This window comes from Podarcis filfolensis (assembly GCF_964270895.1).
Source record: "Podarcis filfolensis genome assembly, chromosome: 8".
Lineage (NCBI taxonomy): Eukaryota > Metazoa > Chordata > Lepidosauria > Squamata > Lacertidae > Podarcis > Podarcis filfolensis.
The window spans coordinates 7,049,820-7,063,130 of NC_139611.1; the positions used below are offsets into that span (position 1 = coordinate 7,049,820).

The window sequence follows — 13,311 nt, forward strand, 5'->3', positions numbered from 1 at the left end:
TAGATCTCTGATCATTTTGAGTGTCTGTGCATGCGGCGAAACCCGGAAGTAACCGGTTCCGTTACTTCCGTGTCAACATGGAACGCAACCTGAAAACGCTCAACCTGAAGAAACTAACCCGAGGTATGACTGTATCTATCAACATATAGAATAAGAGAACAAGAAGCATATACGTTTAAAGAAGACTGGAAAATGTTTATTGAATATATTGGGGGGGGGGAATCGTGTACACTTGAAAACGCTGGCAGCAATGAAATAAATTCAACAGTATAAAGAAGTTTTGATGGATGTAATAATGAAGTACTGAATGGTTTAGTTCATAGGTAGGCAAACTAAGGCCTGGAGGCTGGATCTGGCCCAATTGCCTTCTAAATCAGGGCAGTCTGGGAATCAGTGTTTTTACAGTGTGTCCTTTTATTTAAAATGTATCTCTGGGTTACTTGTGGGGCATAGGAATTCATTCATTCATTCCCCCCCAATATAGTCCAGCCCCCCACATGGTCTGAGGGACAGTGAATCGGCCCACTGCTTAAAAAGTTTGCTGACCCCAGTAAAATATGCAGGGATTTACGTTGCGCAAAATGAACCATGGAAAGAGAAGGGAAGTCATTGATATTTATTACTTTTCCTTTTTTTAAAAATCCCAGGGTGAGGTACATAATTAAAACAGAAGTGGAGTAAAATACAGAAATTATCCAAAGTAGAAAGAGATTAACAAAAATTAAAAAGCATTATCGCAAAAAGCTCAGCATTAGAAGCCAGCAAGATAAAATTGCATTCCTGATTCTTATTGCCCTGGTGTCCTCTGCTTTTCCTCCTCCCAGGCTCAGACCTCATTCTTGCCTCATTTGGGGGAGGGGGGGAGCTTGAGCCTGCTTAAGAGGGGGGGGGGCTCTGGCCTCCATCCCTCTTCCTCCCCTGCTGGCTCCACTGACAGTGAGAAAGACCCTTTGTTCATTATTAATCTTTGCCCACAGCACTGGCAAGCGGGGAGAGCTTGTGGGGGCTCAGCTCAGCCGTGCCACTCACCACCTGGCAAAGGCCCCCTGGCAGCAGCAGCAGCCACTCAGCTTCTCTGCTCAGTGCCTCTTTCTCGAAGGTGGGAAGAGAGGTCACCATGGACTGTGCTTCTTCTGTTGCGCCTTCCCAGCTGCGGCTTCCTCCGGAGACCGCAGCAGCTGCAGACTTGTGGCAAGAGCGATGCCAGGATCCTGCCATGGATGAGAAATCGCCAACATCCTTCCCTGTCCTGTCCTGTTCTTTCGTAGGCATGAAGATTCTCTGCGAGAGGGAAGATACTACGAAGCTCATTCAAAAGAGGCGAAACAGGATCAAATGACCGAGCGTGACCAAGGGGACAGGAGAGTCTTGTGGAAAGACAAACCGTCTGGAGCGGAAACATTCAAGGGAGACTATAGGCACCAACTCTGCCATGAATTTTGCCCTATCTGACCCATCTGGACCATCTAAGACCTGGACGGAGGAACTCGGCTGGCAAAACGGGAGGTGAGTAAAGGGGAGTTGGCAGGGAACCAGCTCAGTTTTTTTTGGGGGGGGGGGCAAGTCTTGCTGTTGGCTGCAGACCATCTTTTAAGAGCATCAGATTACTACACTCGCTGTCTCCCCTGCCAAACTTTCCTTGCTGTGACTGTCAAACTTGGATACTTCCCAAAATGAAGAACAGGCGAGTTTAAGCAAAAGGTGCAATCACTCTGTCAGGCCTGCGCTGCCATTGATGGATGAATCCTGGGATACACGGCACTTGCAAGGACTCTCTGATCCCGATCAGAACCATGCGGTTTGCGTTCGAGTTCAAAGCCTCCTTTCCCCTCGCAATGCAACCCAATCTGGGTCCCAAGGCTGCTAGCCAGGGAAGAAAAACAAAGCTGCAACACGGCCCGTCACGTGATCTGTGCACTTTGTCCCCGAGCGTGTGGTGCGGTTTGGCTTAACGCTAAGCAGGTTGCGTGAGGGCCTCGGGAGACCCAGTGCCAGCCCAGAAGGACCCTCCCTTTCTGCAAAGGCAATTGGGATGCTGACCGTTTTAATAGGGGAACAGCCATATAGATCACTGGCAGAGCAGCTGCCTTGCAGGCAAAAGGTTTCAGGTTCAGTGGCATCTCCAGGGAGGGCTAGGTCTGAAACCCTGGAGAGCAGCTGCCAATTAGTGTAGGCAACACTGAGCTGGATGGACCAGTGGTTTGGTTCAGTATAAAGGCGCCTTCCTATGTTCTTTTCGTTGTTCTACGGCTTCTTAGTGCAGATGCTCACATGGGTTGTGACCACTGCAAACAAAAACTTAAAGCCAAAGCTTGTTTCTGCTGCCCACCCCCCCACTTCCACAGTCCCAGATGGCTCACAGCACCACCTGCAGCAGGGACTTTGGTGGGAGGGTGGCCGGCCACTGCATGGTACCCATGTTGCTTCTCTGGGGTGACTCAGTCTGCTGTTTTCCAGTGCAGGGAGGTCTGCGAGCACCCTGGAGGCGGTTTTTCCCCAGTGCAATTGGAAAGAGGGGAGGGCAACCATGAATCAGTTGCTTGCCTTCCCCTCTGGACGCCCTTTTCTCACTGGGTGACCTTGGCAGAGGATGAAAAGGCACATCCTTTGGGCCAACGATTTTTTGTTGTGTCCCTGCAAGGAGGGGGGCCCCTCAGCCCCCAAAAGAGCAGTCTGACAGTTACTTCCTGCGACGGGTGCTGACGGTGAGTGTAGACTTGCAGGCAAACAGGAAGCAGCAAGTTTGCCCCATCTTTCTTGCTCAGGAAATGGACACAAGCCCTGGGCAACAGGCAGCTGTTGGGTAAGTCTGTGTTGAAACTTCCCCATCCGTTACCTAGAGCTGGGGGGTGCGGGGTGGGAAAGTAGCTCTGATGGCTGAGCCCCACTGCGGGGACCACTGTCCTTGAGATCCGAAGGACAGGTCGTTCTGCTCCTCCCAAGGGATGTTGCAGGGTCAGTTCTACATCCCTCCCACTGCCCAGGGCTGGCCTGGTGTTGTGCAGTGACACGAGTGGGTGCAAAGTGCTTCTGGGGCACCCCATAGTGGAGGCAACCCGAAGGATTCAGCTGGATCTAGTTCTGTGACAGCGAGCAATGAACATGGAGGTGAGTGATCCCCATCCTGCCCCTCTCCACAGGCCCACCTGGAAAACATCTGAATGAGAACAAAATTTGGCAAAACCTCTCTAATATTTCTTGTTTTCAAAATAATTCATTTTGGTACAGCTGCTTTTTTAATGGATCTTCTCAATATGCTAACTGAAACTTCACATTATTGAGATTATTATTATTATTATTATTATTATTATTATTATTATTATTATTAGCCCCTCTCGGTTTAGCACCCTGTTGTGGGGGGCGGACTGGCCACACCACCCTAAACCCTGTGCTGTTGTCTGGGATCCTTGCTGAAACAGCTGCCCAGAACCTGCCCCACTTCGCTCAAGGGGGAAAAGGCCAGACTGGAGGCTGGAGATGGGATCCCCCAGTGGAGCAGGCAAAAGGGTTGCATCCTGACTGCTCTCTCGGGAAAGGGCAGACGGGGGCTTCCTAGGCTGCCTCGAGCCCTGCTGATGTGGAGGGGGCTGCTGCTGTGCCACCTGCCCCAGGCTTGCTCCTTGGCGCAAAGGGCCCGTCCCCAACCTGCGCAAAGGTGCCCTCGGGTCCGGGCCGCGAAGCCTCCGCGGAGTGAGAGCAACCGGGCCCCAGCCAAGCTCGGCCGACGCCGCCTCCCGGAGGCAGGAAGGCCAGGCGACCGGGCGCGCGGGGAATGCGGCTGCGGCCCTGGCTCTGGCCCGGCGGCGGGGAGGGCTCCCGTCGCCAGTCCCGCCCGACGAGCAGGAAAGGCGGAGCGGAGCCGGGCGCGCGGTCGGGTAAGTGCGGCCGGGCGCGGGGCTCCGGCCGGTGGGAAGGGGCCGCTCGGATCGGACGGCCCCGGAAGGGAAGCGGGCCGGGCGGACTCCCTTGGCTTGGCTGGGAGCGGCCTTGGCCGAGGGAAGGAGACGCTGCGCGCTGGCGGCCCCGACGGAGGGGGACTTTGCCCGGGGAGCAGCTGCCGCCTCCGCGGCGCCCCCGAGCGCGGCCCGGGTGGAGGCAGCTGGAGGGCGGAGGCTCCTCGCAGGTAGACTATTCCTGCCCTGGGAGGCCCGAGGTGAGGACTCGGAGCCCGGTTTCTTTTCCAAGAGCCGCTTCCGCAACCGAGCCGCTTGGAAACGGGGTCCCCCGCACCCCTCGGGCAGCCGGTTCCCAAGCGCCAGCCTACCTGCCTGGTTTTCCCTAGTGGGAAGGCCAGCTGCGCCGCGGGTCGAGTTGTGCCAATTCCCCGCCTGGGTGGGAATGCCCGCCTGCCCGCCTCCCTTCCCGGCGCCCCTGGCCCCTTTCCCACGTGCTCCCTTCCGCAATCGGAGGAGACGCCGCCCTTCTTAAAGACCAAGGAGGCTGGCCGGGCAGGGTCACCCAGCTGGGCCTCGCCAGGTGTTTTGGAGCACAAGCGGCCAGAAGAGCATCATGGGGCGGGGGGCGATGGGAGTTGTGGTCCGAAACACCGGGGAGGGCGCCAGCTTGCGGGAAAAGGGGGTTGTTTATTTGGAAATCGCCAGTAAGGCTCTCTTACAAGTCAGAAGGCAAACAAAGGCAGCTCCTGTGTGCCAAACACCCGAAAACCAAAAACGACCAAATTAAAGCAAACTCGTAAAGTTCAGAAGAATGGGTTACATAATAGTCAAGGCTGGCTATCATTGCCTGCTGGAATCTCAGGGCGAACAAACAGGTGCTTGCCTGGCACTGAAATGTCATAGTTGATGCCTGGCAAGCCTTCCTGAGGAGGGTCTTCGATAGTGAGCCCCCTCCCTGCTCCACACTCACTTAAGGTTGTGCGTCAGGGAGGTTTGGCCTTGAGGATGGCTGCTGGGATGAAAGGTGGCCCTCCACGGACCAGAGTGATTAGCCGTCCAGGACCCCCTAGTTATCCGCCAGCTCTCTGAATTGTGCCCAGAAATGGATCTGCACTCGGTGCTGTGCTTTAGGAACTGCTGGGATGTGATCCGTATAGCTAGTCCCCATTAGCAACCTAATTTGGGGCAGAGATATGGTATATAAATTCTTAAAATACTGAAGAGAAACCTAGTTTCTTTTCGGCAGCAAAGACATTCCTTTGGGCTAGGCTGCTCGTTTGGTCAGTCGGCACCTGCCGCTGCCTCATCTCTGATCTGTCCTGATGGGAGCCCCTGAGTTGGTGAGTCTCTGTCTCCCAGCCCACTGCCACCAACCAGTTCCTCCTCCTGTAGCCCAAGATTATTAGGGCTGTTGTGGTGGTGGGGCTGCAATTCATGCCAATGGATTGGTGGGAGAAGATTTGGGCTCCTTGGATGCTGCGATTGGCTTCCATCAGCTGAAACGATGCTTTCTAGCACGATGAATTGTGGTCCATTGATACTAGAAGAGTGTCCTTTCCCACCATGAACCTGTGGGGAGACACCGCTGATAATGTTGAAAGTGAAATGATGGACAATTTAAGCACCCCCAATTTAAACCTGTTGACACCTGCAGGGCCCTTTCCAGGTGGCCTTTTGGCCAGGTTCTGTTTGCAGCAGCTTCTCCCTCCCCGACTTCTGTTTCGTGATAACGTCAACATTTGCTTTCTCTTTTCCAGCGACAGCAGGAGAGGCATGGATCCCGCCCACAGGAGGCCCATGCTGCTCAACCCTTTACAAACAAGATGAGGGCTTAGCCTAACTGGACCTTTTTGGAGGTTTTCATGGTGAACGCCAGAATGGAGCCTTCTGGATCCTCCAGTCCTCCGGACCTAATAGACTTTCTGACTGATTTAGGAATAAGAGACGTGACCTGCGAAACTGGAGACAGCTTAGGAGGGGCGGGTGGCCTGCTGACACCTTCAGAAACCCCCCGGACTGAAACCATGACTCCCCTTCCATTCTTGGGCCTGGAAGACATAGACCTCCTCCAGGGTAGCTTGGAGGGCGTTGGCTGGAGCAGAGGTGAAACGGCCTCTGAGAAACCTTCCCCGCCGCTGGCTCAGAGCCGTGCTGCGGAATTCCACCCTGGAACTTGCCCTGCTTCAGAGCGCCTGGAGATTGCGCAGCCTGGGAGGGAAGCATCTCAGCAGCCGCCGGAAAATCCGAAGAGCCTGGATGACTACAGCAATGATGCCACCAAAGCTCTCTTCTCGGCCAGCATCCTTCAAGCTGAGCTATGCTTCCTGGACCTGCAAGGGGCAATTGACCGGCAGAAGGAGCCACTGAGGAGTTCCTCCCCTAGCCTTGAGAAGGTTCTGGGGATGCCCCCCTCGCAGGACTCGGCCACCTCCCATGAGCCTTTGCTCCTGGAGAGCGATAGTGGGGAGGAGCCGGAGGAGGACTCAGAGAGGCAGGAAGAGGAGGAGGATGAAGGCTCACTGGAGGAGGAAGAGGAGGAGGTGGAATGCTTATTTTACGACAACCCGCTCTTTTGCGCAAGTCCAAGAACCACCAGCTCCGAAGGACCATCTCTCTTGGGCTGTATGGAAGAAAAGGCCTTCAAGGAAGATGGGGAAGGAACCCCCACCTGCGGTCTGACCTCTACGGATTGTGCCCACAGCCTGCCGTGCCAGACAGGTGTGGCAATGAGCCTTGCATCCACGGACTCCAAGCCTGCGCCTGAGCCAGATCCTGGTGGTAACCCATCCCCAGGCCCTTACCCAAGCTACGTGCCTCATTACCGCTCCTTGTCTCCCCTGGTGATCACGGAAGGGGAGCTGGAAAGTGCTTGCCCGGTGGAAGAGGAGGAGAGGGAGCTGCCTCGTTGCTTTGCTCCCTTGTCGGACGCGTCAAAGGAGGTGAGTCCTGAGCATCCGGCCTGGTGTGGCTGCTGCTTCCCTGGGCCAGGCTGCAGGGAAAGGTGGCCGTAGGCCAGAGCTCAGTCTGGCCTTCGAAAGGTCAGCCAGCTGATGCGCCTTCCCTACAAGCAGACGTGCTTCAGGATGGGATGCAAGGCCCCCTCGGAAGCCCCCACCATCATTTGCTCCCCTCCCTCCCTGGTCCAGCGGCTCACAGGCTGCCATTCTCTCCCCCCGCAGGTGCTTAGCAAACATTGCCCATTCACTGGACTGGCAGGAGGCTCCAAAGGCAGGCAGGGTCTTCCCAGGGTGGGGTGAGGGGCCCAGAGCTGCTCTCCAAGGCCTGGGCTGCCCTGCCCTTCTCTGACCTCTGGCTTTGTCTTCCAGGTCCAAGGCTTCTTCCTGGACCAGCTGGACCACACACCCTCCAGCAGTGATTTCGACCAGGTAACTCCCCCAGGTGAGTCCTAATAATAATAATAATAATAATAATAATAATAATAATAATAATATATTTATTATTTATACCCCGCCCATCTGACTGGGTTTTCCCAGCCACTCTGGGCAGCTTCCAGTTTCAAGAGCCAGTGTGGTGTAGTGGTTAAGAGCAGTAGACTCGTAATCTGGTGAACCGGGTTCGATTCCCCACTCCTCCACATGCAGCTGCTGGGTGACCTTGGGCTAGTCACACTTCTTTGAAGTCTCTCAGCCCCACTCACCTCACAGAGTGTTTGTTGTGGGGGAGGAAGGGAAAGGAGAATGTTAGCCGCTTTGAGACTCCTTCGGGTAGTGATAAAGCGGGATATCAAATCCAAACTCCTCTTCTTCTTCCAACCAAATATCAAAAACAATAAGGCGTCACATTAAAAACTCCCTAAACAGGTGTCTTTTAAAAGTAAAATAATTGTTTATTACCTTGACATCTGCTGGGAGGGCGTTCCACAGGGCTGGTGCCACTACCGAGAAGGCCCTCTGTCTGGTTCCCTGTAACCTCAATTCTTGCAGCGAGGGAACCGCCAGAAGGCCCTCAGTGCTGGACCTCAGTGTCCGGGCTGAATGATGGGGGTGGAGACGCTCCTTCAGGTATACAGGACCGAGGCCATGGGCTGCAGACCATCTTTTAAGAGCATCAGGTTACTACACTCACAGTCTCCCCTGCTAATCTCCGGTTTGCCCAGAGCACCAAAGGTTCAGCTATTCCCAGAAAGCTGGACTTTTCCTTTGTGACTGCCACCCCACCCCCACACCTAAGAGGCCTGCTGGCTCACTTCTCAGCTGCCCTTTATCTTCCCAATAACCTTTGAGATCAGGTAATCTCAGGCTGCTCGTTCTTTATTTATGGTTTCTGTTGGTTTTAATTGGTCTTGAAGATTTTAAAGGCAGGTCATACTGATATGGACTTTTGGTGAAAAGTGTTATGGAACATATGAAAATTATGAAATTATGGAACATATGAAAATTAATTAAATGAAGTGGAGCCCTCTGGCCTGCTTGTTCAGCCCCAGTGATTGGGTGAAGAGAGATTCTGTGATCCAAAAAGCCTTTGGCTTAAGAGAACACGCACACACATGCAAATTCACTCCCGCTGGAAAAAATGATAAGGCTCTCTTTAGCTTCTTCACTGTGGAAATGTCCTTGCACTCATGTGCAGGGTCACTCTCCTGAACCCACACTTCCCCCCCCCCCTTTTTTACATTTTAAAAAGATTTTAAACATCTTTATTGAAAGTTCAAAAAGTACGCAATTATATGTGCACTAAACATTGTGAGACATAAAAGAGAGCAAAAGAGAAACAGAATAAAGAAGGGAAAATAGGGGGGGACCCCAAACTGTATACTTTACAAGGTTGTCATTGTACTTCACCAGATCTTAACCTATTACAGTATTAGTAAGAATGGCACTGTGGTTAAACCACAGAGCCTAGGACTTGCCGATCAGAAGGTCGGCGATTCGAATCCCGTTGCTCAATCCCTGCTCCTGCCAACCTAGCAGTTCCAAAGCACGTCAAAGTGCAAGTAGATAAATAGGTACCACTCAAGTGGGAAGGTAAACGGCATTTCCGTGCGCTGCTCTGGTTCGCCAGAAGCGGCTTAGTCATGCTGGCCACATGACCCAGAAGCTGTACGCCGGCTCCCTCGGCCAATAAAGCGAGATGAGCACCACAACCCCAGAGTCGGTCACGACTGGACCTAATGGTAGGGGGTCCCTTTACCTTTTAAAAATGGATTCCAGATACAGTATCATTGAATTTGTCCATGGCAAGTCTGCATTTATATGCAAGTTGTTCTTATGTTGCAAGTTTGTATAAATCTTCAATCCAATTGTAGAAGGGAGCCGCATTTTTATTTTTCCAATTCATCAGTATCAGTCTTTTTGCTGTGGTAAGGGCACGGAGAGTCTATTCGTATTGTCCTTTTGTAAATATTCAAGAGGATATTTTGCTCTGTAAATGTAAGGTTGTTCCGTACTGTTCTGTTGATCGTTTGTTACCTTCTGCCAAAAATCTTTCAATATAGGACAATGAAAGAACATATGTTTTAGAGAAGCATTATCCCTGTTGCATCTCCAACAGTTAGATACCTTATATAGCCATTTTTTAAACAAATGTATTGGGGTCCAGTGAGGGACGCGGGTGGCGCTGTGGGTTAAACCACAGAGCCTAGGGCTTGCCGATCAGAAGGTTGGCAGTTCGAATCCCCACGACGGGGTGAGCTCCTGTTGCTCGGTCCCTGTTCCTGCCAACCTAGCAGTTTGAAAGCACGTCAAAGTGCAAGTAGATAAATAGGTACCGCTCCGGCGGGAAGGTAAACGGCGTTTCTGTGCGCTGCTCTGGTTTGCCAGAAGCGGCTTAGTCATGCATGTCCCATCCATTCCTCCCTCCCTTCCCGCCCAGGTGTTGACTTGCCAGCCCAGGAAGGCCTGCTGTTTTCCGTCTGCAGCACCTCCCTGGTGACCGCTCTGCTGCAAGAGCCTTTGGAGAGCCACCCTGCCCCAGAACCTCTGTCTCCTGCAGAGATCAGCTGGGCTTCTTCCAGCTTCCGGGCCCTCTCGGCGCCTGCTGCAGAGCAGAGTCGGTGGCAGGAGGAGCGCAAGCCACAAGCCCCATCCCGTGGCCACCCACTGCCTTCGTGCGCATGGGTGGAGGAGCCCAGAAGGACTTCCTGCCTGCAGGAGGAAGTTGCTGCGGCAGATTTGCACTTGGCCTCCCTCGGTGGTGTGGAAGGGAAGCTGGAGAGCTCAGCAGAGGGTCTCGAGATGGTGCCCGTCGTGGATGGAGATGAAACCTTGGAAGAGGAGGAGGACGAGGAGGAAGAAGAAGCACTGGCTGTACAGTAAGTTTGTTCCCTTGGGTGTCTCCGGGGGCCTTTCACCTCGGTTCATCTGCTAGACGCCCACAACATCCTCCTGGTGTGGTTAGAGGCTGGGCTTGGGTAGATGCAACCCAGCAGCAGCCTCCATTTGTGGGGAGGTTTCTCCTTTGCAGAGGCAGCAACGGCCTCACTAACAGCTTTGAGGAGCCTCAGCTGTCCTCTGTTCGCCTGCTGCTTCCTCCTTTCCACCTTCTGCCGGATCCGCCACCCTTATGAAGACGTGACGTTTTCATTTCCCCAAAAAGTTTTTGATTTGAGTTTCCATTGAAATGAGGCTATGTTTTAATGTTTTAATGTTGTATTTTAATTCTGTTTTTAAGTTGTATTTCAATCAATTTGTTTTTATATCGGGTGTTCGCCGCCTTGAGCCCGATCTTGGCTGGGGAGGGCGGGGTATAAATAAATTTATTATTATTATTATTATTATTATTATTATTATTATTATTATTATGGCTTGTGGCTCTCAGGATCTCTTTCCTTCAGGGCTGCTCCAGTTCTCTGGGCAAAGGAAAGGCTCTAAAGCCATGTAGGGCAGGGAAGGGCACCATGTTGCAACACCCATCTGAACAGAAGCGTTGCAAGGATATGCGTCCCTCGGATGCTCTGTGCATCCTAGAGGGAGAAGGGCAGAGGGGCAGCCCACCGCTGGCCCCCTCACAGACCCACAGAGATAGTGTGATACTGCCAGGCAGTATCCACCTCCATCGTTCTGCCCGGACACTGAGGTCCAGCGCCGAGGGCCTTCTGGCGGTTCCCTCGCTACGAGAGGCCAAGTTACAGGGAATCAGGCAGAGGGCCTTCTCGGTAGTGGCACCTGCCCTGCGGAACGCCCTCCCACCAGATGTCAAAGAGAAAAATAACTACCAAACTTTTAGAAGACATCTGAAGGCAGCCCTGTTTAGGGAAGCTTTTAATGTTTAATAGGTTATTGTATTTTAGTGTTCTGTTGGAAGCCGCCCAGAGTGGCTGGGGAAACCCAGCCAGATGGGCGGGGTATAAATAAATTATTATTATTATTAGGCTGCCAACTGCAGGGGAACTCTGGGCTGCCACCGGGGAGCGGGAGGGGGAGGCGGCAGGGGTCCTGCCCCAGCAGCAGCCCGACTTGCAAGGGGCTGATGCGCCAGCGGCTGTCCTTTTCAGATGGATTGGGGCATCCATCGTACTTCTTCCCGCAGCACGTAGTTAAACTGTGGAACTCGCCGCCACTGGGGGCAGTGATGGCCACCAAATTGGATGGCTTTAAAAGAGGACTAGGCAAATTCATGGGAGAGAGGGCTATTGTCGGCTGCCAGCCAGGATGGTTATGGAATCAGTCACGCTTCTGAATACCAGTTGCTGGAAACCACAGGAGGGGAGAGGACTCTTGTGCTCTGCACAACCTTGCAGGTTTCGCATAATGGGCATTTGATCGGCCGCTGTGAGAAGAGGATGCTGGACTAGCGTTGACCCGATCCAACAGGCTCTTCTTATGTTGCCTTTTACCAAGTCCATCTTATAATAGTAATAGTAATAGTAATAGTAATAATAATAATAATAATAATAATAATAATAATAATAATAATAATAATATTTTATTTATATCCTGCCCTCCCCAGCCGAAGCCGGGCTCAGGGCGGCTAACAACAATAAAATAATACAACATTCTAAAATCATTTAATTATAAAATTAATTCAAATCAAATTGATGGCAACCATTGGGCTAGAGTTCTGTGAAGATTGCCAAAGGAGGGAGTCAGGCTGTGCCTGTGGTGGAACAGCTCCATCTTGCAGGCCCTGCGGAAAGATGTCAGGTCCCGCAGGGCCCTAGTCTCTTGGGACAGAGCGGTCCATCAGATTGGAGCCACAGCTGAAAAAGCCCTGGCTCTGGTTGAGGCCAGCCTAACCTCCCTGTGGCCCGGGACCGCCAAGATGTTTTTGTTTGAAGATCGTAAGTTCCTCCATGGGGCGTACCAGAAGAGGCAGTCCTGTAGGTACGAGGGTCCTAGGCTGTATAGGGCTTTAAAGGTTTAAATCTTTTTTTTTTTTTTAAAGAAATATTTATTAAGATTTTACAAAAACAAATATACAAAAACACATAATAAAAGAAACTAAAAAATAAGAATAAACACACAGAAAAAATAAGAAAAATTAAAAACAATTCTTTTTCATAACTTGCAACTCATTTGCTTGTTTCTTTGACTTCCTCACACCTCCCCTTCTTGTATTCCCATTTAAATAATCAAATCAGCAAATCCTTACCCTCTTTCATTTATCTTATCTCTATAACTTAACATTTTATAACTCAGTATTTTCATCCATTGTCAATTCATTTTTGCATATTCTTATTAACTTTGTTGCTAATACCACTTATTTCCAATCCAACATCATTTTAATTATGTTTTTACCTATTTATACCCTTTTTCCATATTCTTAAAGCATTACAGCTGGAAACCACTTAATTTCTATCCAACACCATTCTAACATTCATTAATTTTACAGTATTTCTGTAGATAGTCTTTAAATTTCTTCCAATCCTCTTCCACCGACTCTTCTCCCTGGTCTCGGATTCTGCCAGTCATTTCTGCCAATCCCATATAGTCCATCACCTTCATCTGCCATTCTTCCAGGGTGGGTAGCTCTTGTGTCTTCCTAAAGGTTTAAATCTTGTTCAGTATTGCTTACTTTGACTATCAGTATCTGTCCAGGGGTCTTTCAGAGTCTCTTTTATGCCTCCCTGGCTCCACCTCCCTTTAGTTCCAGGGACCTCATTCCCTCCAGACTTCCTGTCAGTTCAGACCAGACCACTTTCAAGGCTGGGGGCACCTGGCTATGGATTGCTGGCAGTCTCTTCTTATTATCATTAATTTTTATTGAATTTTCCATTTTGTAATATTTAGACACATCATCTTTATCCAGTTTACTTCTTTAGCTCTTAAGAGCCTGCGACTTCCCTCCCTCCCTCCTGCCTCACGGTTTTCAAAGTTCACCTTTATCTCAAAGCATTTATACACTTTCCAATTTCCTTCAAAATATCACATTTTTTAAATAAATCTCAACAGGGAAAGAACAATTATCATTACCAGTCTTTTTACAACCCTGCTAGTGTTGTTAATTGCTTACAGTG

At 51.1% G+C, this 13,311-nt stretch overlaps 1 protein-coding gene across 6 annotated transcripts in view; it reads left to right on the top strand.

Annotated features, from left to right (window-relative positions):
- The first annotated feature begins 1,279 nt into the window (after positions 1 to 1,279).
- The window catches only part of LOC310769706 (uncharacterized protein), a 28,368-nt gene continuing 16,336 nt past the window's right edge, over positions 1,280 to 13,311 (top strand). Inside the window, exons 1-4 of one of the 6 annotated variants that reach the window (XM_083629323.1) lie at positions 1,280 to 3,108; positions 5,654 to 6,835; positions 7,223 to 7,295; positions 9,729 to 10,167. In XM_083629323.1, the coding sequence (XP_083485449.1) occupies positions 5,759 to 6,835; positions 7,223 to 7,295; positions 9,729 to 10,167 (1,589 nt within the window). In that variant the 5' untranslated portion in view covers positions 1,280 to 3,108; positions 5,654 to 5,758. Of the gene's footprint in view, positions 3,109 to 3,335; positions 3,876 to 3,954; positions 4,154 to 5,653; positions 6,836 to 7,222; positions 7,296 to 9,728; positions 10,168 to 13,311 lie in introns of those variants that run through there. The other 5 variants (XM_083629320.1, XM_083629321.1, XM_083629322.1 and 2 more) reach the window with 5 other exon arrangements.